Raw genomic sequence first — 27,851 nt, 5'->3', positions numbered from 1 at the left:
ACGGCCGGTCCTCCGAGATGTTCACGGTGGGAACCGAAAACTTCCTCCGCCAGGCCAGGTGCGGGGCCCCAACTGTCCGCCGGCACCCCAATAGTCAGCATCAGAATAAGGGTGGTATTTGGTAAGCGCTTCCTGGGTGCCTGGCACTGGACTAAGCGCTGGGGTGGATACAAACAAATAATTGTGGCATTTAGTAAGCGCTTACTAGGTGCAAAGCACTGTCCTAAACGCTGGGGAGGTTACAAAGTGATCAGGCTGTCCCAAAGGGGGCTCGCAGGCTTCATCCCAATTTGACAGAACTGAGGCACAGAGAAGTGAAGTGACTTGCCCAGAGTAACACAGCTGACAATTGGGAGAGCCGGGATTTGAACCCCTGACTCCAAAGCCCGGGCTCTTTCCACTGAGTCTCGCTGCCTCAGTCCCCGCCCCACCTGGGTAGCAGTCTTCATCCCCATTTTACTTGTAGGCATCTATTCCATTTATTTTATTTTGTTAGTGTGTTTGGTTTTGTTCTCTGTCTCCCCCTTTTAGACTCAGAGCCCACTGTTGGGTAGGGACTTTCTCTATATGTTGCCAACTTGTACTTCCCAAGCGCTTAGTACAGTGCTCTGCACACAGTAAGAGCTCAATAAATACGATTGATTGATTTTACGGATGAGGTCGTGGAGGCACAGAGAAGTGAAGTGACTTACCCAAGGTCACACAGCAGACAAGGGGCGCAGGCTGGATTTGAACTCGGGTAGATCCAAACTAATCAGGTTGAACACAACCCCTGTCCCACATGGGGCTCACAATCTAAAATGCGAGGAGTAAATTTAATCCTTGTTTTTCAGATGAGGTGATTGAGGCACAGAGATGTGAAGTGACTTACCCACGGTCACACAGCAGACGGGCAGAGACGGGATTAGAACCCAGCTTCTTCTGATTCCCAGGCCCGGGCTCTATTCACTACACCCTGCTGCTTCTCCAGACCCCACCGGGAAATTTGAAGATTACTGAATATCGCTAGGCTTCATTTTCATTTTATGTGTTTCATTTTTTAATTCGTCGTTTCTGAGGATTTATTTCAAACAAATGTCAATTTATTACACGTCCCTCATCAAAGTTGATAATTTGGCATGTGCAGCAAAATTGGTTTTTGTTTTTGTTTTAAAGTCCCAGCTCTGATCCTTGTCTGTTGTATGATCTTGGGCAAATCACTTAACTCACTGTGCCTTAATTACCTCGTCTGAAACATAAGGATTAAATTTACTCCCCACATTTTAGATTGTGAGCCCCATGTGGGACAGGGATTGTGTTCAACCTGATTAGGTTGTATCTAACCCAGAGTTTAGTAAAGTGCATGGCACATAAGGGCTTAACAAATACTTGGAAGCAACATGTATCAGCGGAAAGAGCCCGGGCTTGGGAGTCAGAGGTCATGGGTTCTATTGCCAGCTCCGCCACTTGTCAGCTGTGTGACCTTGGGCAAGTCACTTAACTTCTCTGTGCCTCAGTTACATCATCTGTAAAATGGGGATTGACTGTGAGCCCCAAGTGGGACTACCTGATTACCTTGTATCTACCCCAGCACTTCGAACAGTGTTTGTCACATAATAAGTGCTTAACAAATGCCAACATTATTATTATTATTACTTTTTCATTTTTTAAGGTAAGTGATATTTGGAAACCATAAAATACATTTTTAGAAGCATTCTATCTTTCCATCCATAGGATGAGGTGGAAAAATGGCAGCTGAAGGAATCAAATAAATACATAATCCTACACAGCACTTGTAAATATTTGTACAGACTTATTAATCTATCTGTACATATTTACTGTTCTATTTATTTTGTTAATGATGTGCATATAGCTGTAATTCTGTTTATTCTGACGGTTTTGACACCCGTTTACATGTTTTGTTGTCTGTTTCCCCCTTCTAGACTGTGAGCCAGTTGTTGGGTAGGGACTGTCTCTAAATGTTGCCAACTTGTACTTCTGAAGTGCTTAGTACACTGCTTTGCGCACTGTAAGCGCACAATAAATACAATTGAATGAATGAATAAAAACTGAATTTCAGTTTTATATTCATATTTACAGGGTCTTCCCTGGAACGGACAGCCCACTAACTGTAAATTCCGTATGGACAGGGAATGTGCAAATTACTTGTTACGTTCTTCTGTGTTTTGCACCCAGCTCACACCCAAATACTTTTATTATTATTACTACTACTACTGATTTCTGTGTACATTTAGCTATCAGAACATAGTGAATTGGTATGGCACCTATTATTTCTGATCAACTTGATTTCCAAGATTAGAAAGATGGTTTACATTCCAGAGAGGATGAGTCAAATCCAAAATGGTTTCTTTCTGGTGTTATGTATATTGAGAGTGTTTTAGGTATCTGTTTCATCTAATCTGAATTAATGCTTTTATGTCATCTTTAGCCATAAAAATAACCACTGCTCTCTTCCTTCTTAGGGAGATCCAGGAAGAGGAACTGAAGAAATTTTGTTCTCGAATAGAAGGACTGCTCCAGAAGCAAGACTTGGGAAGTGAGACTACTGACTGCCTCCAGCGGCTTTTCCTCATTGTATCGGCGACAAAATACAGCAGAAAGTGAGTGAAACCCCAAGGCTCCCTCCAGTTATCACCCCATCTTCCACCAACCATTCATTCATTCATACATTCATTCATTCAAAAGTATTTATTGAGTGCTGACTGTGTGTAGAGCACTGTACTAAGCGCTTGGGAAGTACAAGTCGGCAACATATAGAGACAGTCCCTACCCAATAATGGGCTCACAGTCATTCCCCTCAAAGCTCCTAGAGTGAATTGCCTATTCCCACGGCCTCCACTCCTTCTCCTCCAGTTTCCTCCTTGACCCTTTCCAATCTGGCTTCCGTCCCCTTCACTCTAAAGAAACTGCACTCTCAAAGGTTGCTAATGACCTCTTTCTTGCCAAATCCAATGGCCTCTACTACATCCTAATCTTCCTGTACCTCTCAACTGCCTTTAACACTGTGGACCACCCCCTTCTCATGGAAACATCATAACCTTGGCTTCACTGACACTGTCCTCTCCTGGTTTGTCTCTCAGGCTCAGTTCTGGGTCCTCTTCTTTTTTCCATTTATACCCTTGGAAAATTCATTTACGCCCATGGCTTCAACTACCATCTCTTTGTGGATGATTCCCAAATCTACCTTTCCAGCCTTGGCCGGACTCCTTTTCTGCAGTCTAACCCACGGACTCCTTGGGTCCTTGGACTCCTCTTCTGCAGTCTAACATTTCCTCCTGTCTTCAGGGCATCTCTGCTTAGATGTCCCACCAGTACTTCAAAATGAACATTCCCAAAACCAAACTCCTCAACTTGCCATCCAAACTCTGTCCTCCTCCTGACTTTCCCATCACTGTAGACAGCACCCCCATCCTCCCTGTCTCACAAGCCCAAAGTCTGGGCATTAGCCTTGACTCCTCTCTCATTCAACCCACATGTTCAGTCTGTCATCACATCCTTTCATTTCCTCCTTCACAACATCACTAAAATTCTCCCTTTCCTTTTCATCCAAACTGCTACTACACTGATCTAAGCACTTATCCTATCCCTCCTTGACTACTGCATCAACTACCTCGCTGACCTCCCTTCATCGGTCTCTCCCTGCTCCACTGCATATTTCACTCTGCTGCCCACATCACACTTTTCTAAAAAAAAGTTCATTCCATGTTTCCCCATTCCTCAAGAACTTCAAGTGGTTGCCCATTCACCAGAAAACAGAAACTCCTTACATTTGGCTTGAAAGCACTCAATCAGCTTGCCCCTTCCTATCTTACCTCATCGATTTCCTTCTTCAAACCAGTCTTCATGCTTCACTCCCCTAATGCCAACATGCTCACTGTTCCTTGATCTCATCTATCTTATTAATGAGACTTTGTCCACTGCCTCCCTCTGGCCTGGAACTCTCTCCCTCTTCATATACCACACATCACCTTCTACCCACCTTCAAAGTCTTATTAAAATCACATTTTCTCCAAGAGGCCTTCCCTGACTAAGCCCTCATTGCTCTACTCCGCTTTTTTGCATCATCTTTGCACTTGGATTTATACTCTTTAAGCACTTGATATTCACCCCCTCCTCAACCCCACAGCACTTTTATGTACGTGTCTGTAATTTATTTGAATATCTATCTCCTTCACTGTACCTTAAGAGCCCTGAGGTAAGGGCACATATCTACCAACTCTATTGTATTGTACTCTCCCAAGCTCTTAAAACAATGCTCTGCCCACAGTAAGCACTCATTGAATACCACTGACTGATTAATCAGTCTTGTTGGGAACTATCAAGTGTAAGGTTGAATTTATCACATTTGTTCACTGCTAAATATCACAAGAATTGTTTTTCTTTCTCTTTTTTTCCTTAGTCCTTTGCTCTGTACTTTACATTTTAAAAACATAAATTTTTGTAAAATATTCACCCATATTTCTGTGTACTTTGAGTTGCATTATTGGTTGTTTGAGTCTTTCTGCACTGGAAGCTGAAAATGGTATCTGCTTGTAAAGTTGATGAAAATTTTGTCTTCCAAATAGGAAGTAAAGAATTGGACTATAGTACTATTTAGTAAGTCCCTTTGTTTCCATTCTTGTGTAGTTAGAGCTTCTCACTCCCTTTCTTCCAAACTAACAAATTTCAGTGACAGAAAATCCTGATTAAAGGATCAGGGTTATTCAAGTTTGTTGTGAAAAGGATCATGTCAAAATCAATCAGTGGAGTCTATTGAACACTTACTCTGTGCAGACCACTGTACTAACCACTTGGGAGAGTACGAAAAACGGAGTTAGTAGACATGTTCCCTGCCCACAAATTGCTATAGGTAAGGCAACTTTTGTAGTTTGATCTGTGACATGCAAGATGTACTACAATGACTGCAGAATGACTGCTGTGTTTTCACAGGCTACAGAGAAAGTTTGTGGAGTTGCTGCAGTCAGCAATGTTTTGGCAGAAATCTTCTGAACAGGTTCGGGTTCTGTGTGCTGCCATCATGAGAGAAATGTCACCACATGATGGGGTGGTATTGTCTTGCGACCACATCCAAGATACAAAGTTGTTGAGCTTGGTGTCTTCAGTGCTTCTGGCTCAGGTAAGAGTGATGTTACCTTTTCTGCTTCAGTGAGCAACCAAGCCCATTCCTTAAGGCAGGCAACTACGGCTCAGAGCTCTGGATGGGTAGACAGGAGGCTTTTTATGTTTGTGATTTTATGAGGTAATTTTAAGCACTTTCATTTTAAAAGAAGATGTTTTTACTGTCTAGTGTAACTTTATTTTACCCTTAAAAACATGTCCAGTGTAACTAAAGTTCAGTGAGCCTGATGACAGTACCTTCTGTAATTGAAATCTTAACTGTCAAGGAAATGAAATGATGCCAGATATGCCCATAAAGTATTGTTAGAAATACTTAGATGTGCAATGTGTGTAAACGAAAAATTGCATTTTGTTACTCTGGATTCCCTCAAGGCTTTTAGTGTTAAGAGATGGTTTGAAATTCCTATCAAAAGCAGAGAACTCTTTTGACAGCAGATGGCACTAGAGAACAACACCAGACTATTTAAAAATAAAAACCCAAAACAAAACCACACAACTGATTGTACTAAAAAAAATGTGGTATTTTTTAAAAGCACTTACTAGATGTCAGACACTGTTCTAAACATTGGGGAAGGTATGATCAGGTCAGATGCAGTCTCTGTCGCACATGGGGCTCACAGTCTATGTAGGAGGGCGGACAGGTATTGAAGTCCCATTGAGGAAACTGAGACACAGAGAATTAAGTGGCTTATCCAAGGTCACACAGGAGGCACATGGAGGATCCAGGGTTACAACCACTTCCTCTGACTCCCAGGCCCATGCTCTGCCCACTAAGCCATGCTGCTCGTAAGTGTATGTGATTCTCCCTCTAAGAGCAAGAAAGTGGAAAAAAGGCTGATTTTGACCTCTATTCTCATGGTTGTCTGTCTTGCTTGTCATAGGTACCATCCTCCCAAACACGATTGAACCTGAGGTCATTTCATTCCATTGCAGCTCCTCCCTGAGTGTTTCAGAAAAATAATGTGGTTGGAGGAGAGGCCTTGATTTTGCTGAGAAGCAGCATGGTGTAGTGAATAGAGCACGGGCCTGGGAGTCAGAAGGTCATGGGTTCAAATCCCAGCTCTGCCACTTTTCTGCTGTGTGGCCTTGAGCAAGTCACTTCACTTCTTCTGAGCTTTAGTTCCCTCATCTGTAAAATGGGGATTGAGACTGTGAGTGCCACATGGGACAGGGACCATGTCCACCCTGACTTGCTTGTATCCACCACAGCACTTTTTTTTAAATTGCATTTATTAAGTGCTTACTATGTGCAAAGCACTGTTCTAAGCACTGGGGAGGTTACAAGGTGATCAGGTTGTCCCATGGGGGGCTCACTTAATACAGAGCCTGGCACAAAGTAAGCATTTAAGTATTACAGGTATTCCCCTAGGCCAACTTTTTTTGTGAATTGTAGTAAACAGTATGTCGTCTACTTTTGAGGAGGTTTTAGTGAAGAATTATTTTAGCCTCTGGCGTTGCCATTTGTAAAGTGTGATATTTGTTTTCACTGAAAGCTCAAGGACTATCTGTTGTAATGTGTCTTTCTGGTTTCATCTTAGTTACAGCCTCTTCCAGTTGCAGTATAAACCACTGTATTAACCTCTGGGATAGATATAAGTTTTATCAGCTTGGACACAGTCCCTGTGCCATGAGAGACTCAAAGTCTGGAGGAGTAGGGTTTAATCACCATTTTTTAGATGAGGAAACAGAGGCATAGAGAAGTTTAGCGACTTGCCCAGTCATTTTGCAGGCAAGTGGTAGAGGCCAGAATTAGAGAAGCAGCATGGTGTAGTGGATAGAGCATGGGGCTGGGAGACCGGAGGTCATAGGTTCTAATCCTGACTCCACCACTTGTCTGCTGTGTGACCTTGGGCAGGTCACTTTTGCTTTCCTGGGTCTCAGTTACCTCATCTGTAAAGTGGGAATTGAGACTATGAGCCCCATGTGGGACAGGGACCGTGTCCAACCCGACTGGCGTTTATCCACTCCAGCCCTTAGAACAGTGCCTGGCACATAGTAAGTGCTTAACAAATACCATAATTTTTATTATTATTACTATTATCCCAGGTCTTCTGACTCCCAGGGCCGTGCTCTTTCCACTAGGGCATGTTGCTAGAAGTCATTTGGTCCCAAGAGATTGAAATTGCAAGATCTGAACCATAGTCTATCCTTAGGCAAATGAAGAATTCCAGTAGGATTGCTAACAGCCCTGGCCAGAAGTGACATGGGATTTCACACAATTTATAGAGAGCTTTACCCTAGCAGCTACAGTTTATCCTGTATTGTGGTTATCCTCAAATGGAGAGTGGCATCGAAGTATTGTTTTCTGTTTTGGGGAACGAAGTCTTCTTGTCTCTGAGCAGCTCCATATTTCATGTGACAACTCCTCCAAATGGGCCTTCGTAATTGCCTTGTGAGAGGTGGAACTGTAATAATTGTTCAAAGAGAAGAAACCCCTTTTAGCCCTCTGACTTTCCTTTGTGTTATCTCTTGAGGGCAGAGATCTTAACTGCTTCCTGTATTATACTCTCTCCCAAGTGCTTAGTACCATGCTCTGCACACACTAAGTGCTCAAATGCCATTGATTGATTGTCTTGATTGATTACCTGCTCCTTCCAAAGCCCTTTTAGTTTGTAATGAGTTAGGGCTTATTGTTGCTGGACTGTAGGGCAGTTTTCTGATAGTGTTGGAAAGATGTTGTGATTGTCTCACAGAGTGCAGATTGGGAAATGACTCCTCTGTTTGATTTGAAGGGTAATAAAAAGGATGAGGTTAGAAAAGTGGGCCAGCGTGTTACAAAAATCCTTGAAGGCCGGCAGCCCGAGGGTGAAAGCTCACGGCACCTGCTTCCAATTTTGTCAAAAGTGATCAGCCTCTCACCAACAGTCCTGTCAGAAGGTATGGTAAATTTTCCCTCACTGGCAACAGTTGTTTACATCTATATTTTACATTTTTAATCCTGGAATGAAGGAAAGAATAAAGCAGTTTTGAGTTTGAATCCGGGAGGAAAAAAAAATCCAGATTATGGGATGTGTTTGCAAACTGCCTAAGGTTCACTATCAGGTAACTTGGACTGGGATCAGTTGAAACAATAATACCCACTGGTATATTGTGGCATATAGGTGGGATTTATGCTCTCTGCTCTTTGAGATAACAGTTTGGAATTCTTTATGCATGTTCAGGTGGTGTTTCTGTGTGTGCCTTTGCAGGTGAGATGCCAGCTTCCAGAACCAGGCCAGTCTAGGGGCTTCTGACTTTGAAAATACTGCCTGCCTAGTGACACACATTTTCACTTAAAATTTATCTTGCTAACATGCCTGTCATCTTCAGTGATGTTGATGGAATGCCTACTGTGTGTAGAGCACTGTACTAAGTACTTTGAATAATACAACAGTTATGGTATAGATGATCCTGCCCTGGAAAGACAGACATTAAAATAATTTACAGCTAGAAGGAAAGGGGTTATTCATATGCATTAATGCTGAAGTCATATGTTATGAAGATACACATACATATATATATAGAGAGAGAGAGAGAGCAGATGCTTGTGAGTATGCAAATGTCTAAGTGGTGAAGTATTTAAGTGGCAGTTGAGGAGACTATAACCTGGGGAGATTAAAAATTAATTGGAGAAGGCCTCCTGGGGTAGATAAGATTTCAGAAGGGCATTGAAAATGGGGAGAGCTATGGTATGTCAGACTTGAAGATGGGGAGGAAATCTCTGGGAGAGGGAGGGGTTGGTGGTTGATAGGGAAGGAGCATGGCCTAGTGGATAGAGCATGGGCCTGGGAGTCAGAGGACCTGGGTTCTAATTCCAGCTCTGCCACTTGCCTGCTGTGTGACCTTGGGCAAGTTACTTATCTTCTCTGTACCTCAGTTTCTTCAGCTGTGAAATGGGGATTCAATACCTGTTCTCCTTCCTACTTAAACTATATAAGCCCCATATGGGATAGGGACTGTGTCCAACCTGATTAACTTGTATCTATCCCAGCACTTAGAACAGTGCTTGACACATAGTAAAGACTTAATAAATAGCATTAAGTAAAAAGAGAGAGATGATAATGAGACAAGGTGCATAGTTTAGTTTGTGAGGAATGAGGAGCGCAAGTTGGGTGTAGTGGGAGAAGACGGTAGATAATTAGGAGGAAGAGTTGATTGCCTTAAAGCATGGTAGGGGGGGTTACCTGAAGAGAGGAATGGGTTACAGAGAAGGGTTTGGAAGAGTGAGGAGGTGGGTACAGATTTATATTTTAGGAAAATGATCTGGGCAGTAGAATAAAGTATAGAAAGGAGAATTATTCAAGGTTGAAAGCCTCCATTTTTCTTTTTGAGGTGGATTTAATGGTAATGTGTCACAGAAAAGTGTGCCTAGATAGAATGACAGTCTGTTTCCTCCTGCTCTTTGTAGATCAAACAAATCTGCTCAACAGAAGGCTTGTTGATTGGCTGCGATATGCAAGTATACAGCAAGGAATTGCACAAACATCTGGAGGCTTTTTTTCTAATCCTCGGGCAAGGCAGGTAGGTGGTGGATATGTTAACCAGCATGTCAAACTCTATAAGTAACAGCTGAATTCTGTCATTTCTGTATCCTTTTATGTCCCAATAATTTGCATACATGTGCATACATTTGCAATTCTCAAGGCCCACCAAAATTTTTACTAATTTGAGTCTTTCCCATCCTTGTTAGCATCCTAGTGGTAGCATTTCTAAGTGAGTCTCTTTAGTGTAATCAGAACAGTATGGTGTGGTGGGCACTATTTTCAAGTTTCATTCAAATTTATAGTTTTTTATGGTATTTAAGAGCTTTCTATGTTCTGAGTGCTGGGGTCGATAGACTTTAATTAGGTTGGACACAGTCTCCTTTCCCACATGGGGCTCACAGTCTAAGTAGGAGGGAGAGCATAAGAACTGAGGCACAGAGACATTATGTGACGTGTCCAAGGTCACACAGCAAGCAGTTGGCAGAACTGGGATTATAACCCAGGCCCTCTGACTCCCAGGCCCCTGCTCTTTCCACTAGGCCACGCTGCTTCTCTCTTGCCTATATTTCCTTTATGTTCTATTAACTTGTAAAGCAGGTTTAGAAGGGAATCATTTGATAAATCTGCTATTTCCACATGTTCCCTAAAACTGTCATTGGCTAGACAGTGACGCCACCTTTGAAATGAGGAATAGGAGTATTACAGAAAGAGAATATCCCATACCAAATAGACCACTGACTTCCTACTGCTGTGGATCATTCCAAGGCTAGGTCTGTGTTCTTGTAACTGCTACTTGGATTCCCAGCAGTTCCCTGTCCTCACCCCATGCATGCACTCACACTGTCCAGCCTTGAGAGCAAATAGGGAGATTCTGCAATTTTCTCTTCCCTTGTCCCACAGCCTGGTCCCATCACTGAGGTGGATGGGGTGGTTGCCACAGACTTCTTCACGGTGCTGTCAGTGGGCCAACACTACACTGATGACCAGTGGCTGAACATGCAGGCCTTCTCCATGCTGCGGAAGTGGCTGCTGTGCAGTGCGAATGATGGAACTGATAGTCCAGATTCAGGTACTGGGGTTGGGCGGCCCTGAAAATGAATAGGCCTCTTTCCCAGAGGTCAGGTTTTGTCAGGCTCTAAAGACTGAGTGAAAAAGAATTGCTTAAACATTGGTCTCCCAGCAAACCAGCATTTTCCAGTCTCTTAATAATAATAATGATGATGGCATTTTTTAAGTGCTTACTATATGCAAAGCAGTGTTCTAAGCTCTGGGGAGGTTACAAGGTGATCAGGTTGTCCCATGGGGGGCTCACAGTCTTAATCCTCATTTTACAGATGAGGTAACTGAGGCACAGAGAAGTTAAGTGACTTGCCCAAAATCACACAGCAGACAAGTGGTGGAGCTGGGATTTGAACCCATGACCTCTGACTCCAAAGCCCGTGCTCCTTCCACTGAGCCACACTGCTTCTCATAATAATAAAATACCAGTACACAAGAGACACTTGTTTCAGAACTGAAGACATTAGTCAGGTGAGGAAGTTGTCTCTGGAATGGATCGGCAGGAGGTCAAGTGGGAGAAGGGAAAGTAAAGCGGGGTGAAGCAGGCAATGCATCTCTTGCTAAAACATGGTCATTTGAAGATGTAGACAAGCCAGCATTTTATCTCTTGAAGTCTGTGGTTGGTAGAAAAACCCAAACCCCAAATATATGTGTGGAGCAAAGGTGAAGAAAAATGCCCGGAATGCAGTGTGGTGAGGGGCGGAGGTATGAAAGTGACCACTTTTGGGTTTAATGGTGAATTAGAGAAGCAGGGTAGCTCATGGAAAAGAGCCCGGGTTTTGGAGTCAGAGGTCATGGGTTCAAATCCCAGCTCCACCACTTGTCCACTGTGTGACTTTGGGCAAGTCACTTAACTTCTCTGTGCCTCAGTTACCTCATCTGTAAAATGGGGATTAAGACTGAGCCCCTTGTGGCACAACCTGATCACCCTGTAACCTCCCCAGTGCTTAGAACAATGCTTTGCACATAGTAAGCACTTAATAAATGCCATTATTATTATTATTATTAATTTCCTTTCTGATTGTAACACTCACAGAATGCTTCTGGAAGCTCTCTTTAGCCGTTGATTCCAGGCTTTGTTGCTATTTCTCTTGTTGCCAAATCAGTTCATTACCCTAGAGGGCTGGAAGTTTATTTTGCTTCCGTGGGCTTCCCTTCCAAGAGTCTGTGTGGGGCTGTGTGCCACTCTATCATTCTTTTTCGGGCAGATGAAAAATCTGAGCTGGAGGGCTCTGTCATGTCTATGGTCTCTGCCACCTCCACCTCCAGTCGCCTGCTTCCTCCAAAGGAGCGCCTGAGGGAGAAGGCCTTTGAGTACTGCCAGCGGCTCATCGAGCAAAGTAACAGGAGTAAGTTGTGTTTTCTCTTCGTTCAGTATTTTGGAATGGTCTTTGTCTGCTATGAAACGCTCAGATCCTTTTCATTCCAGTCTTTCCGGTTTGGAACAAAGTCGACTTTATAGGGCTCATCCCTCTGGTTTGGGCCTTAAAGCCAGAAATATGATTCCAGGTTCTCAGGCCAAGTGTTAGGGTTGAACAAGTTCCCATTTTCATTCACTGTGGCCCTGAGGGTGGCTCAAGGCTGATGATTTAAATTCTTAGCTAACCAAATATTTCCAAATTGTAGTACAGTGTTCTTATTGTAGCACTGAGGGCCCATGCAGAGTTAATCAGTTGATCAATCAGTAGTATTTATTGAGCACTTACTATATGCTTGGGATATGACAATATAACAGAATTAGTAGACACATTCCCTGCCCATAATGAGCTTGCAATCTGGAGGGATCAGATAAATCTAATCTCTGCTTAAGACAATAACATCCTTAGATAAACTGTCAAATAAGGCACACTGCATATAAATACATTACATCATGTAGATGTTTTAGGAAGAGTTTTAGGGGGTTTTATATGTTTGCTTTGGAAAGGTGAAGCACCCATCCTCAGCCCTCTCACTGCCTTAACTAGAAAGTATATTCATTGACCCAAAGGGATAGAGAGGATCATATTAGTCTTTCAACAGTATACTTCTTTTCTGAGAATTTTGTGGGCTTTATGCCTATTCTGCAGGATCTGTGTTAGTCTTTCCCCAACTTACTGCCTCAATTCTTTCCTGGAAAATACCTAAGCAAGTGGAGCCTCCAAGTTTTCTCTATCCCAGCCTCTCTAACCCTGTTCCTTTTACCACTGGCCTGCCAAGTGACAGCTGCCATAAAAGCTTATATACTTAGGAGAGTTAGAAAACCAAGGTCGAATTCTTGTAGTTTAATCAACCGAGGACTGAGTTGTTCCATGCTGTGAAGGAACTAGCCTTCTCCTGAACCATACATGACGAAAGGAATTGATTCTCAGTCTCCCATTTGCATTTCTAATTTTAGTGCTGGCTTTATTCTTTTTGGACTAACTGTGTTAACTGACTGCGGTCCATACAGTGGGAACCACAGAGAAGCAGCGTGGCTTAATGGAAAGAGCCAGGGCTTGGGAGTCACAGGTCGTGGGTTTGGGTCCCGACTCCGCCACTTCTACAGCCCAGCCAGCACCCTCCACTCCTCTGCCTCTAAACTCCTCACTGTACCTCGTTCTCGCCTGCCCCGCTGTTGACCCCCAGCCCACATCCTTCCCCTGGCCTGGAATGCCCTCCCTCCACACATCCGCCAAGCTAGCTCTCTTCCTCCCTTCAGAAACCTACTGAGAGCCCACCTCCCCCAGGAGGCCTTCCCAGATTGATCCCCCTTTTTCCTCTCCTCCTCCCCATCCCCCCTGCCCAACCTCCTTCCCCTCCCCACAGCACTTGTATATATTTGTACAGATTTATTACCCCATTTTACTTGTACATATTTACTATTCTATTTATTTTGTTAATGATGTGCATATAGCTTTAATTTTATTTGTTCTGACGATTTTGACACCTGTCTACATGTTTTGTTTTCTTGTCTGTCTCCCCTTTCTAGACTGTGAGCCTGTTGTTGGGTAGGGACCGTCTCTATATTTTGCCAACTTGTACTTCCCAAGTGCTTAGTACAGTGCTCTGCACACAGTAAGCGCTCAATAAATACGATTGATTGAGTGAATGAATCTGGAAAGAGTAAATGAGGATTTTTTTTGTTCCTTTTTTCTCAGGAGCCTTAAAGAAACCAGATGCCGACCTTCAAAAAGCTGTAAGTACTCCAGAAGCAGGGGTTGAGGCTAAAGTCTTTTGGGGCTGGGTTCTGACCAAGCATTCTGTGTCTTGTGCAGTGTCTGGTTGAAGCTGTGATCATCCTGGATCTTCTCTGCAGGCAGGATTCCTCATTCGTGTACCGGACTCTCTCATGCCTGAAGGTCTTGCACGAGCGGCTTTGTGGGGACCTATCTTATGCCCAAGCCTTGCTGCCGATTGCCCAGTTCTTCCTCACCCACAGTAAGGGGAATGGTCTTCCCTCCTTCATAATAGAACCGTATAGGAACATCTGCAGGAATTGCTGTGGCTTTGCTTTCAGCTATGAAGTCCTTTCTCACCTATCCTGGCCCCACTTCTTAAGCAGGGGGAGGCCATGTAAGAAGCTCCTCATTCACAGTGCTATTTATATTGAGAATAATTAATCCAAAAGATCTTAGAGAAGCAGCGTGGTTTAGCGGAGCACGAGCTTGGGAGTCAGAGGTCATGGGTTCTAATCCTGGATCTGTCACTTGTCAGCTGTGTGACTTTGGGCATGTCACTTAACTTCTCTGTGCTTCAGTTACCTCATCTGTAAAATGGGGACTGACTGTGAGCCTCATGTGGGACAGTCTAATTACCTTGTTATCTACTTCAGTGCTTAGAACAGTGCTTGGCACATAGTAAGCGCTTAACAAATACCAGAATTATTATTATTATTATCAAAATGATTCTTAATCGTTCACACGCTGCTCAACTATTTCTTCGGGGGTCTGTTCAGGGTTCTCTTCGAAATCATGGAAATCAGACACAAACTGAACCGAGCTTCTGCCAACATCCATTCATTGTTGATTGCCTAATCTCAGTTTAAGGGAGGAGTGGGCAGGGAGGAATAAATTTACCTGTAGCTTTTAGCCAGAACAGCAGGGCTGATTTGGCATAAGCCTTGGGCAGGGTATCAAATAATATAGGTCATATTCCCTGGCAATAGAATAACTAAAGGTGGAAATAGGGCAGTCCTGGAAAGCGTCATGAACGTGAAGCTTCTGTAAGAATGTATAAAAGAGTAACGGTGGGGATGGGAAGGGAGGGACAGACAGATGGACTGATTTAGAGAGTCTTAATTGGGTCTGACCTCCTAGGTAATGATTGAGAGTGCTGGGGCAAAAAGGGTGTGTGTTTAGTACCTGTGGTCACAGATGTCCAAGCCTCCCCACTACTTCCCTAGCTTTAGCGAAAGATTTCTCCCCATTGTCCTCCCCTTCCCTGCACCAAAGCACATCCATTTCTCTGCCTCCCCTCCATGCCAAAACCTCTGCCCTTTTTTCCCCCTTACACACCGTCCTCTAATTGCCCATGATCTCCTACAGATTTCCCCACTTCCCTTTGATCCCTTTACCTGTTAGAGTTGTCTTCAGGAAGTGTCTTCTCTGGAGGTGTGTGTTTATGGCAGGCTGACCGTAGAGATGTGTGGGTGTGTATGGGGGTATCTCTGTGGGAGGTGTTGTGTGTGAGAATGTGTGGATGTTGCCCTGGCCCTGAGTGAGGCCAAGCTATTCTGCTAGTTCTCACTGTGTCTAACTCAGTCCTTCAATATCTCAGAAGCTCTGGTGTGCACTTGACCTTTCATGAGTGGATTCTGCCTATTGATGGTGTTCAGAGCTGGAATGATACTTGTTGAGAACTGAGTGTACGGTTTTTGTTTGTTTTCTGAAGACTTTTCCATTCAAGGTTTTATTGGCCACTTATAGGGATCTGCAAATACAGTACTTGCCTGATTGAATTCATGAGCTGTCTGAGTTACTGCCATAATGAAATGGCATTTTTTAAACTATCAGTTCCACCTTCTTTGCCATTTATCCTTGTAGGTGAAATGGCAGCAGTAGATTCAGAAGCAGTTTACCAGCATTTGTTTACCAAGATTCCTTCAGAGCTATTCCACAGCCCATTGCTGGCCTTTGAATTCATCCAGTTCTGCAGGGACAACATCCAGATCTTCAGGGGAAATCTCAGCATCTTCAGATTGAGTTTCCCAAATCTTTTCAAGGTATGCTAAACTGCCCACTGCCCTAACCCTAGGCAACTGCAGGGAGAAAGGTGGTACCTGTGCTTGGCTTTTACGGGTGCTTAAAGGCTAAAGGTGAGGCTGGAGGATGTCCATTCCTGCAGCAGTATTTTTCAGTAGCATGAAGGAAACATGGCAAAGGGAAAGGACCCAGTATGTGGTATTAGAGCTTAGTAAGAGTTCACGGAATGGCATTCAGGTGAATGAATAATCTCCTATTTTATCATTTTAAAATCAAGGATACCATGGTTCAGGAAGGTTAAATGCTCAGTCAGCTAATCAAGGATAGTCAGGACCAGAACCCAGTCTAATCCTGTATTCAAAAGATTTCTCCACCGGAGAAACATTGGCTTAAAATGGAGTGAAGGTGCCAGGATATAAGAAAGGGGCTCATACTCAGCTACCAGCGCTTAGAACAGTGCTTTGCACATAGTAAGCACTTAACAAATGCCATCATTATTATTATTGTTATGTGTATAGGCTACTTGGACAGACAGCGAAGGAGAATATTTATTTCTTGGTATGGTGCAGATTCTCTAGCTGTTCTGTGAAGGGGGAAGACTTCTGACTAGGTGGCAGAACTCTTGGAAGAAAAGCCAACTGGGAATTATGTGGATGTGTAGACATAAGTATTAAACTCAGAAATGGTCTTTATGCCCTTCATAGAGAACCCTATGAAAACAGATCTGTCAGTCCAATAATTCTCTCAAAGCCAATTGCTTATTGTCGAATTATTTAGTGAGTACTGTGTTTTATGCTGGGCTTCTGCAAACATCCTACAGGACCTAACAGAGAATTACCCAAAGGAAATTGATCTTCGTGGTATAGGCTTGAAGGACATGTGGTCTTTTTTGTCACTTTCCCATCTGGTTTGCAATATTCTCTATCATTTTATTAAGTCTTTTCAAGGACTTGCTTCTGTTGTACTTTCTCAAGCACTTAGTACACTGCACTCAGTAGATAATGTGGCTACTATTAGGACCAAGGACACCAGCAACAGTTGTAGCCTGTAACAACAGCTGCTTATGTTTCCTCTAGCTCTTGGCATGGAACAGCCCATCCCTGATATCAGAATTTGTGGATCTCCTTCCTGCGCTCATTGATGCTGAGACAGCCACTGAGATTCTTCATGCATTGCTTGATCTGCCATGTTTGACTGCTGCCCTAGATATCCAGCTTAGGTGAGCCGGTTGCCTCAGGAGCGTTCTGCCCAGGGAGGACTTGCTGGTTTGGATTCAGTGTGCTTTAAGCAGAACTGATCTGGCAACCAGAAAAAGTATCCGGACTGGTCTACTTGCCTCTATCCAGGACTGCTGTAGAGTGACCTCTCTTGCAAAGTCACCCCAGGGCTTGTAATTTATTTGATATATCCACAGTCCCTTCGTTGGCTTCCTTCTGTCAGGGCCTAATGAAAAGGCAGAATGGAAAGAAATGCTGTCTTGAGGGGTCCACCTCAAATTAGGCCAGCTGAGCCAAGGGGTAAAACTAGCTTCTAGGATCCTTGAGTATTGTTGGCAGCTCCGTTCTGCACCCGTTCTCTGAAAACTTGCTTTGCCAGCATCCTATAAGGAAATGCTGATTCAAAGCAAAATTGTTTATGGTGGAGTGGGAGGGCAGGATATGTGTAAGTTCTATGTGTAAGTTCCTTCCCAAGCTTGATGGTGGCTCTGAAATTGGGGTTTGATCAATTCCTGTTCTAAGGTTTTCTTCTTTTCCTCTGGTTAATTTTGGTCATCAGATCATCTGCTCCGGCAACTGAGAGACCTCTCTGGGATCCTACCGTAAAACCAACTAGCTGCTTGGAGGGCTTCCGTGATCCCCGCTATCAGATTCTGTTTCGGTTCCTGCTCCGCACCAAGGCCAGCGGCACCACAGAAAGGTATAGGGAAGGTGAGGGGTTTTCCGGGTCCTCTGTGCTTGCAGCATTTCAGCAGTTGGGATACACTGGACTCAGGAATATCTCTGCATAGAAACAATGTACATCTCATGGCTACAGTACGCAGAGCTTTGGCTCAGTAAATGGTGGGTTTAGCTGGGATTTCCCCTAGAGGGAGTGTATCCATCCCTCTCACCTCCCCTCTTTCTGCCCTCTCTATACCTTCTGGAAGAGGTGCTGTTAAGCCTATTAAGCTCCCAAACAGGCAAGCGAAGATTCACCAGGCCTGGAAAATACATAAACCCCTGATGCTCAGCTTCTGAGTAATTCGGATACAATTCAGGAATAAGGGCTGAGTATATTTATATTTTATGCACACACATCAATCAATCAATCAATCAATCGTATTTATTGAGCGCTTACTATGTGAAGAGCACTGTACTAAGCGCTTGGGAAGTACAAATTGGCAACACATAGAGACAGTCCCTACCCAACAGTGGGCTCACAGTCTAAAAGGGGGAGACAGAGAACAGAACCAAACATACCAACAAAATAAAATAGGATAGAAATGTACAAGTAAAATAAATAAATAAATAAATAAATAAATAAATAAATAAATAAATAAATAAATAAATAAATAAATAAATAGAGTAATAAATATGTACAACCATATATACATATATACAGGTGCTATGGGGAAGGGAAGGAGGTAAGATGGGGGGATGGAGAGGGGGACGAGGGGGAGAGGAAGGAAGGGGCTCAGTCTGGGAAGGCCTCCTGGAGGAGGTGAGCTCTCAGCAGGGCCTTGAAGGGAGGAAGAGAGCTAGCTTGGCGGAGGGGCAGAGGGAGGGCATTCCAGGCCCGGGGGATGACATGGGCCGGGGGGCGACGGCGGGACAGGCGAGAACGAGGTACAGTGAGGAGATTAGCGGTGGAGGAGCGGAGGTTGCGGGCTGGGCAGTAGAAGGAGAGAAGGGAGGTGAGGTAGGAGGGGGCGAGGTGATGGAGAGCCTTGAAGCCCAGGGTGAGGAGTTTCTGCCTGATGCGCAGATTGATTGGTAGCCACTGGAGATTTTTGAGGAGGGGAGTAATATGCCCAGAGCGTTTCTGGACAAAGATAATCCGGGCAACAGCATGAAGTATGGATTGAAGTGGAGAGAGACACGAGGATGGGAGATCAGAGAGAAGGCTGGTGCAGTAGTCCAGACGGGATAGGATGAGAGCTTGAATGAGCAGGGTAGCAGTTTGGATGGAGAGGAAAGGGCGGATCTTGGCAATGTTGCGGAGCTGAGACCGGCAGGTTTTGGTGACTGCTTGGATGTGAGGGGTGAATGAGAGAGCGGAGTCGAGGATGACACCAAGGTTGCGGGCTTGTGAGACGGGAAGGATGGTAGTGCCGTCAACAGAGATGGGAAAGTCAGGGAGAGGACAAGGTTTGGGAGGGAAGACAAGGAGCTCAGTCTTCGACATGTTGAGCTTTAGGTGGCGGGCGGACATCCAGATGGAGATGTCCTGAAGGCAGGAGGAGATGCGAGCCTGGAGGGAGGGGGAGAGAGCAGGGGCAGAGATGTAGATCTGGGTGTCATCAGCGTAGAGATGGTAGTTGAAGCCGTGGGAGCGAATGAGGTCACCAAGGGAGTGAGTGTAGATAGAGAACAGAAGGGGACCAAGCACTGAACCTTGGGGAACCCCCACAGTAAGGGGATGGGAGGGGGAGGAGGAGCCTGCAAAAGAGACTGAGAAAGAACGACCGGAGAGATAAGAGGAGAACCAGGAGAGGACAGAGTCTGTGACGCCAAGGTCAGATAGCGTGTTGAGGAGAAGGGGGTGGTCCACAGTGTCAAAGGCAGCTGAGAGGTCGAGGAGGATTAGGACAGAATATGAGCCGTTGGATTTGGCAAGCAGGAGGTCATTGGTGACCTTTGAGAGGGCAGTTTCCGTGGAATGAAGGGGACGGAAGCCAGACTGGAGGGGGTCGAGGAGAGAGTTGTCGTTGAGGAATTCTAGGCAGCACGTGTAGACAACTCGTTCAAGGAGTTTGGAAAGGAATGGTAGGAGGGATATGGGACGATAACTAGAAGGTGAGGTGGGGTCAAGAGAGGGTTTTTTTAGGATGGGAGAGACATGGGCATGTTTGAAGGCAGAGGGGAAGGAACCAGTGGAGAGTGAGCGGTTGAAGATGGAAGTTAAGGAGGGGAGAAGGGATGGAGCGAGAGATTTCATAAGATGAGAGGGAATGGGGTCAGAAGCACAGGTGGCCGGAGTAGCACTTGAGAGGAGGGAGGAGAGTTCCTCTGAGGATACCGCTGGGAAGGATGGGAGAGTAGCAGAGAGTGTTGAGAGCCGGGGGGATGGAGAAAGGGGGGAAGAGACTTTGGGGAGGTCGGACCTGATGGATTTAATTTTGTTAATGAAGAAGGAGGCCAGATCGTTGGGGGTGAGGGAAGGAGGAGGGGGAGGAACCGGGGGCCTGAGAAGGGAGTTGAATGTACGGAAGAGCTGGCGGGGGTGATGGGCATGGGTGTCAATAAGGAAGGAGAAATAGTTTTGTCATACGCAGTTGTGAAGTGATTGAGAAATAAGGGTCACTGACTAATAGTTGTTCCTGTGGTTCTGGAGGCTACGTGACAGCAGCTGTAATGGTGTATGTTGTTGATAGGTTGACTCCACTTCACCAGCTTCTGAAGCCCATGGCCAATTGCCCCCGGGTTGTGCAGTGTGCAGAGACTGTGCCTGTCTTACTGCAGGTTTTCTTTACAGTGGTGACAGAGGTAAGCATTCCAACCACCCAGTTCTGACCCAGTAGTGGAAACTAACCACACCTCGAGCAAGTGGCGAGTATGTGGCAGCAGTCCTTGGGAGTACCTCGAAATCTCGGGAATTTGGCTCTGTGCTCCGTTCCACCGTATCTTTGTGGTTTTCCAAGTCATTGGCATGTGAATGAATCTAACACTCCTGGGACCTGCCATTTAATTGTGAAGAGTTCCTTTGGTAAATATCAGATGTAAAATTTTACTACATTTTTGCTTGCTCTCGCCTTGCTGAAAAACTTGAGAGAAGGGATTATGTTCATTTTATTCCTTTTGTTCCCTCCCAAGAGCCTAGGATGGTAGACAGCATTCCATAAATAAGTGATTGATTGCTAGCACATGGAACATTGAGGGTGTATAGTGACTGTTCAACCCCAGTATTGACTCTATAGTTTGCAGATGGGCCCCTAATAAACCAGCTGGTGCTGCTGCTGCTGGAGAGAAGCGACCTGCTCTATGATGTTCCAGAGTTCAAAGCAGATGTGCATAGGTGAGCTCTCAGTGCCTCAAAGTGGGTGAGATAGCCAGAGATTTGTCATTCACGTGGTTCTTTGGAGGGGGAAGTGACAACTCTTTCTCTTCCTTCTTTCTACTGTAAATTGACAAGTGAGTGGAGAAGAGAGCCATGTCTGTTTATCACACTTCCAAGAGACCTGCCTACTCTCATTGTCATTGCAATTGGTGTAGCCCAGGGAAGGCAGGAGGATACCAACCACCTCGTGGCAGCTGATAAACTTCTATAGGTTTAGCACCCAGTAGAAGTTTCACTGTCATTTGGATTGGTGTCAGTAAGTGCCCGCTTTCTGTGGGAGCAATCTACGCCATATACTGCACGTACAATAAGAAAGAAGTAGCAATGGGAGGTCCAGACCCTCTTGTACATAGTCACAATGACTAGTATGGCTTCCCTTCTTCAGTCATTTTCATTGAATTATTCAAAGCTTTGAGTCCTGCTCTTTGTACTCCCATTTTCTCAAGCACTAAAACTTGGCTGCATGTTTTATGCCAGTGTTTTTAGTGGGATTTCGTGAAGGACCACTATCTTCTATTAATGTTTGTTTTGTTTTTATGGTGTTTAAGTGCTTACTATGTGTCAACCACTTCTAAATGCTGCGGTAGGTACAAGTTAATTAGGTCAGACACAGTCCCAGTCCCACCTGGGGCTCTCAGTCTATTAATGGGCAATTTATAGTACTCTGTAAATCTCAGGGAGTTGAGTAGGAGTTTGAGCCACTGATATAGCCATGCTTTTTAATTTTCTAAGCTCAATCTGCTTCAGTTTTCATTTTCCCACCAGTATTTCCTCACTTCTACCACGTACTGTCCTTATACGTGCTTAAAAAAAAAAAGGCAATAGCTCAAAAATTCCTTCTCAGTCCCTTAGCATGAGTACTTGGTTCTCTCCTCCATTTACCCTGGTGGTGTGTTTTTTTAAACGCTATAGAGAAGCATGCAGGCTGGAATTGATATTTCAAAACTCCTGACATGCCATTTTCAGTTTTGACAAATAAAGGTTTTGCTTTACTGCATCTTCAGAAAGTTTCTTCTGTCTCCCCCTCCCTCCTCATTTTCAGTTGGCCAGTCTCAGCACCCTACCCAGTAGCTGTTTAAAGTCACCTATTGTCTCCCATTTGCCTAGCATGTCTTGGTGTCTTGGGTAAGCAAAGCTGTATTCAGTTAAAACTCCAGGAAGCTGATTTTGTAGTAGGTGACACTGCCTTCCACTTGAAGTGGAATGTTAATGAGGGAACTGCTCCAGGAGTCAGATGAGTTAGTCTCACAACCACAGAGGAGGTTGGACAGCACTACGTCTCTGGAAACTTGCAATTTGGTTTGGTGCCTAATACCTGACAATCTCTCAAATGATGTATTGGTCTTCTTGATTTGACCTTTCTATTTTTCCCCCCCTAAATAAGCTTGCTGTGACTGAATGTACAGTGGTGGTATTGTCTTCCAGACTAATGACAATACAGCTGCACATCCAGTCATAAAGAAGAAATGTAAAGTGATGTAATCACTCATGCCCTGGCATTTGACGTTGTACACAGTAAGCAGTGGGGGCAGATGAATGCCTGCCTGTATGGCTACTTTAATATACAAATAAATATTGCAACTGCCGTGCTTCAGGGCTAGGGCCTGAAGCAGCCCAGAACGGAGGAGGAAAAGTCCCTTGAGAGCAGCAGCATTGTGGTAGGGAGACTTCTGTTGTTCCACCCCAACTGGCCCTCGCCTGGTGCTGAGGGAAGGGGCATGCACACAGTGGGTGCTTAGTAGATGTCTGCGGCCTGGTGTTGTAATCTTCTCTTCCCTGGCAGAGTGATGAGCTCTCAGTTCCTGGTTCTATGTAAACTGCATCCCTCACTGATTGTAGAACTGTCCAAGGAACTCTTAGAGTTCACCGGAACCATCAGCAACATCCACAACAAAGAGAGCATCTTCACCTTTGTGGTAAGGAACATTCCTGATTCAGCAACTGTCTCTCCTTAATTGCCTCTGGGTGCTACTGAGTTGTTTTTGCCTTTGCCTCCTTGCTGCCACATACTTGTCTCTTCAGTAACCTAGACAGACAACATTTTTGTAGCACATGATAGACATAATAAAATTCAGGAACTGTTCTCCAAGAGTGTACGTCGCTAATAAGAATAATTATGATATTCAAGTGCTTACAGTGTGCCATTTCTGTTACTGTGTGTCTCCCTCTCTAGACTTTAAGTTTGTTGTGGGCAGGGAACATGTCTACCAACTCTGTTATATTGGACTCTCCCAAGTGCATAGAACAGTGCTCTGAGCATAGTTAAAGCTCTCTAAATTTATTTGATTGCTTTGTACACAAGTGCTCAGATACCATTGATTGATTGTTAAAGCCCTGTTCTAAGCTCAAAGGTAGACACAGGTTAATCAGGTCCGACACAGCCCCTGCCCTACATGGGGCGCTCAGTCTAAGTAGGGGGAGAACAGAAATTTAATCCGTATTTTGCATTTGAGAAAACTGAGGCAGAGAGAAGTTTAGTGGCTTGTCCAGGGTCACAGAGGAGGCAAGTTGTGGAGCCAGAATTAGAACTCAGTCATTTGGCTCTCAGGCCTGTGCTCTTTCTCCTAGGCCACGCTGCTTCCCACTAACTGGTTCCTCTGTCATTTGCTTGTTTATTACAGGTGTGGGCTATTGGTGAGTATTTAGCTGTGCCCTATGACAAGCGATGCACTGTGGAGCAGATCAACAAATTTTTTGAAGCACTGGAGGCCTTGCTGTTTGAAGTCACTCAGCTCCGTCCTTCTGCCACCCTTGCCAGATACTCTCCCCGGGTCATCACTGTACTCATGACCACACTGACCAAATTAGCTTCTCGCAGTCAAGACTTAATTCCCAGGTACCATATCTAGAAATGGCATATGGTTAAATGAGGCCAGCTAAATTAAAAGGTTCCTACTCAGTACTCTCCATTGCTTCAAAAGCCTTCAAGTTGACCACTTTTATTAAAGTAGTTTTTCTGATCAAAGCATCTGGAATAGCATGAGTGGAAGAAAGTTGACATGATACCTTGTTGTTCCCTGCTACATCTGCTCTGCAGAGAGCAGCACACTATTTTAGTCCCATTTTTTCTTCAGCACAAGTTGATTTGGGGAAACACTTGGCAGGACTAGTGTGGCTCCTTCCTGCCTCTTTCAGTAGAAAGACCATAGACCCAAAAGGAGAAAATCCCAAAACTATGAAGAAAATGTCTTGATGGCTAACTCCTCTTTTTCAGGGTGTCTTTGTTCCTTTCCAAGATGAGGTCCTTCGCTCAGAGTCCTGCCATGACCACCGCGTACAGTGAGGAAGACACTGAGGCCATTCTGACCCGAGCCACCGAGCTCATGAACCTGTTGAAAATGCCAAGTGTGGCTCAGTTTGTTTTGACACCACCTGCAGAGGTGTCTAGCCCCCGCTATCACCAGGATGTCAACACCTCCCTGCCTCTCGCCCTGAGGATGGTCAGCCGCCTGGTAGAAAGAGAAACTGGCCTGCCAGGGTGAATGGATGACATGACCAGTGCTTGGTGGGAGACGGATTATGAGCAGTGGAGCAGGTCAGGCACGTATTAGGACTAAGCCCTGCTGCACAAAGAGATGAATCTGTGAGAGGGGGGTGAGGTTTCCTCTTCCCTTGAAAGAGTGGCTGGGTGATGGTGGAACTACACAGGTGGAAGAGTGGTGTCTTTTTCTACTGTCTTTTCTATCCCTCTTTAAATGTTTGTTTTGTTTACAGCTCTTTTCCTTTTTTGCTCATGTTGTGACTTGTTGAAGAGAGCCTCATAGACCTAGGTCATCTGGATCTGAATCAGTCCTTTTTTAGTGACATATTCTGCCCTTTTTCCTGCTGCTCTTGTGTTTGTAGGGTAAAATCACAACAGTGTGATTTCACTATCGAAGAATGCTTTGGCCTGTAATTGGCCCCCAATCTTATGTATGCATAGCCTACATTTTCCAACAGCCTACTACAGCTTCAAAAGGAAGCTCTAGTGCCATTTTTTCATCACAAAAGTGATGGAGAGGGCAGCCGATCTTGAAGAGCACTTCAAGGAGGCACCTGGCTGGCTATTTCTGTTAAGTTTTGGCTGAACCTTTTCCAAAGCAGCTGTGTTGGGAGCTGGTGAGGCCCCAAGGGGATACTTGCGATACTCGGCTCGGACCGAATCGCACATTCTGAAAAATGACCCCCATTTCCTTCTATTCCCCAGTGGAATCAGATCCTTTGCACCATCACTTTCTAAGCATAAGAAAGTAAATACTTTATTATAACCAGTTTCTTCTTTACTCATCTTTAAACATATAAGGTCTGTAACAAATCTGCAACATTTAGTGCTGTTACTTTTCAGATATAATTTTATCCACAGTAAGATGTACAATATTAACAAGAATAATGAGGAAACATCTATTAAGTGTCTTGCTGGTAGTGACCCCTCCAAAGTGGAACTTGACAAGTCAGCTAATGATTCATTGTGGAAGTAAGGTAGTACTCAGATAAACAAAACAATAGGGTGGTACCCAATTTGGAGGAAATGAGGCTGAGAGACCAAAGCCCCAGACTTATCAGTCTCCCTGGCTCCATTGCCCTGCCTCTGACACAAATTGCCATCATAAAAGAAAATGATGTGGGGTTTCTGGGCCCAAGGCTCTGGCCTGGTTCCTCCTCACTTTGCTAAAAAGACCTGCCTGGAACCTGGAGAGAAACTTGGAGATTTAGATTAACTGTGGGAGGGGAGGAGGGGGAGGCAGGGGACTCAATCTGCCATTTGCAGCATTGAGATTTAGAAAAGCCACAACCATCTTTAGGGAATGCTTTCTGTGGCACGAGAGCTTCGTTTTTAATCAGCTTTGATCGTTTGCAACCCAAATCCATTCCCTGGAAGGCTGCTGTGAGAGGGCTGGGCCACAAGGTTGTACCATTGCTTTGCTCTTCCCCGGGGGGCTGGAAAGCTTTGTGGTAATAAAGTTCGCCAGGCGACAATTCTCAAACTAACGGTCTGAACTATGAGTAAGTTCCTAAAAGGGGAATGTTTGTTTTGGGGCCAGGTTGAATTTGGCACTGCCCATTAACATCTCCAGAAAAGGCACTTAGGGTAACGCCCACAGTGCAGCCAAGCAAGACTCATGCATAGGGAGGGGTTTCCAATACCTCACACTACCTCGGCTCACAGGCTCCAGGCAGCTGTTAAAAAGCTCAGCTTCTGACAGCAGTGGGTAAGAACCAGAAATCTGGTTGACTCAGGCACCTGGATAACCCTGGGCTGGGGCCCTGGAAGCAAAGTAGAAAGTTATTTGTGTGCTTTTATTATAAACCAGGAAGACCAGAATCCCATCAGCTGCTGGCTCCCTGGCCTTGAGCTTCCTTCCTTCAGGAGAGCTGTGGGTGCTAGGTAAGTTTCTCTCTGGGTGCAGCTGAGTGCCATTTTACCCTTCTACTAGGGAACTTGCTTATACTTGGATCATTGGGTGCCAGAACACCAGTATGGAAAAAAGCATTGCTTCCCAGTACTGGCACAGCCCTGCCTTTTTTCGTAGTCCCCCTTCTGAAAATCTAAGGGACCAGTACAAGAACCCGGTATTTTTGGTTGAGGAGAATTAGAACAGACTGGTCCACTACAGCATGCTACAGCATGAGTGGACTTTGGTGTGTGAGCACTACTCTGACAAGCAAGAGACCTGGGTTCTAATCCCAGTTCTACCCACTATGGCCCTCACTATGGTTTCATTTCCTTGACGGAAGAACTGTCAGGATGGATGGGCCATGAAGTGAACAGGCCAGCAAGAATTCTGCTGCAGTCACTTTGGCCACAAATGGGTCCCACATCCCTCCCCGCCTACTCGCTTGTTTCACCCTGTACCCCAGTGAGAACAGGACTGGCCGGTTTAAGCAATACTGTGCAAACCCCTATATCTAGAATCAATTTTTTGGCACAGATTCTCATTCCTGAAGTCTCAGGTCCAGGGTTTATCTGTCATCCTCGACATGGCACTCCATCATCCTCATCATCAACTTTAGTAATGGATAATGAGAGCAGCTTTTCACTGAGGGACTTTCTCAACTGGGCACAAGTGGAGCTGCAATAACTGAAAGGATAAACTGCACGAGCTGAACCTCCATGCTTTCAGCTCTGTGATGAGTCACATATGATGTCTGCATTGTTTAGTTTGTACAAATGGGAGCCAACAACAACCACCCACACTAAACAAACACTTTGCTATTCTTCCCTAGCACAGTCTCTATGCATGAAATACAGACTTGGGCACACAACAAACAATGCAGCTTAGAAAGCAGATGCCAAATATACCAGGTTAGTTATGGCTTTCCTGACACCCCTCCACCTCTCGACTGCCAGTTTGTTCTAGAAGGGAGCTGGGGAGGCACCCCATGCAACACACCTAGGAGGGAGAGGTGCTTGAGCTGATTTTCTTGGTTATTTCCAGGTCAGACTTGGCAACCAGAAACCGCAGCTTCTTTCCACCAGATCGGATCAGGTCCACTGCACTAGAGTGAAACAGAACAGCATCTGTTGGTTGTAAATGAGGATGGGGTGGGACTGGTTCTCATATGACAGGGGCAACTTGTGTTTAGGTTAAATGGAACAGGAAGTTTTCAGCTTGAAAGCCCCCTGGCATAGTGGAAGGAGTGACTACGACCAGCAAAATCAAGGGCTTAGTACAGTGCTTTGCACACAGTAAGCAGTCAATACATACAATTCAATTGAGTTGAAAGACAGGTGAGTGTTCTCCTTTGTACTAATGTGAACTTGGCACATCATGCTTTCTAGATAGTGATGGTTATGAGAAACAGCTAACTGGTTTTG

The 27,851-nt window shown here is 44.8% G+C and overlaps 2 protein-coding genes across 6 annotated transcripts in view; one reads left to right on the top strand and one right to left on the bottom strand.

Annotated features, from left to right (window-relative positions):
* Nucleotides 1-5: 5 nt before the first annotated feature.
* On the top strand, nt 6-24,768 carry AP5Z1 (adaptor related protein complex 5 subunit zeta 1). Its single transcript, XM_038762391.1, has 17 exons — nt 6-58; nt 2,463-2,600; nt 4,930-5,116; nt 7,851-7,995; nt 9,506-9,618; nt 10,482-10,650; nt 11,849-11,989; nt 13,757-13,794; nt 13,874-14,036; nt 15,641-15,819; nt 16,876-17,018; nt 17,576-17,716; nt 20,373-20,484; nt 20,916-21,013; nt 22,839-22,971; nt 23,677-23,891; nt 24,270-24,768. The coding sequence occupies exons 1-17, from the start codon at nt 18-20 to the stop codon at nt 24,535-24,537; spliced, it is 2,424 nt and encodes an 807-aa protein (XP_038618319.1). The 5' UTR covers nt 6-17; the 3' UTR covers nt 24,538-24,768.
* RADIL (Rap associating with DIL domain) overlaps nt 22,922-27,851 on the bottom strand; it is a 105,307-nt gene continuing 100,377 nt past the window's right edge. The window contains exons 15-16 of one of the 5 annotated variants that reach the window (XR_005455330.1): nt 26,190-27,532; nt 23,001-23,081 (exon numbers count right to left, since the gene is read on the bottom strand). Coding sequence is in view for 4 of the 5 variants with exons in the window: in XM_038762387.1 (XP_038618315.1) it covers nt 27,427-27,532 (106 nt within the window). In the remaining variant the exon portion in view is untranslated. Of the gene's footprint in view, nt 23,082-25,271; nt 27,533-27,851 lie in introns of those variants that run through there. The other 4 variants (XM_038762387.1, XM_038762386.1, XM_038762388.1 and 1 more) reach the window with 4 other exon arrangements.

This window comes from Tachyglossus aculeatus, chromosome 21 (assembly GCF_015852505.1).
Source record: "Tachyglossus aculeatus isolate mTacAcu1 chromosome 21, mTacAcu1.pri, whole genome shotgun sequence".
NCBI lineage: Eukaryota > Metazoa > Chordata > Mammalia > Monotremata > Tachyglossidae > Tachyglossus > Tachyglossus aculeatus.
The sequence above is the reverse complement of the archived record's forward strand: the minus strand, read 5'-3'. Positions and strand labels throughout refer to the sequence as shown.

Bases quoted from the DNA above. Each gene is read 5' to 3' on its own strand.
- AP5Z1 (XM_038762391.1), top strand. From the start codon at position 18: ATGTTCACGGTGGGAACCGAAAACTTCCTCCGCCAGGCCAG. The intron at 7,996-9,505 runs GTATGGTAAATT...TGCTCTTTGTAG, and splicing joins ACCAACAGTCCTGTCAGAAG to ATCAAACAAATCTGCTCAAC. The intron at 14,037-15,640 runs GTAAGGGGAATG...TTATCCTTGTAG, and splicing joins CCAGTTCTTCCTCACCCACA to GTGAAATGGCAGCAGTAGAT.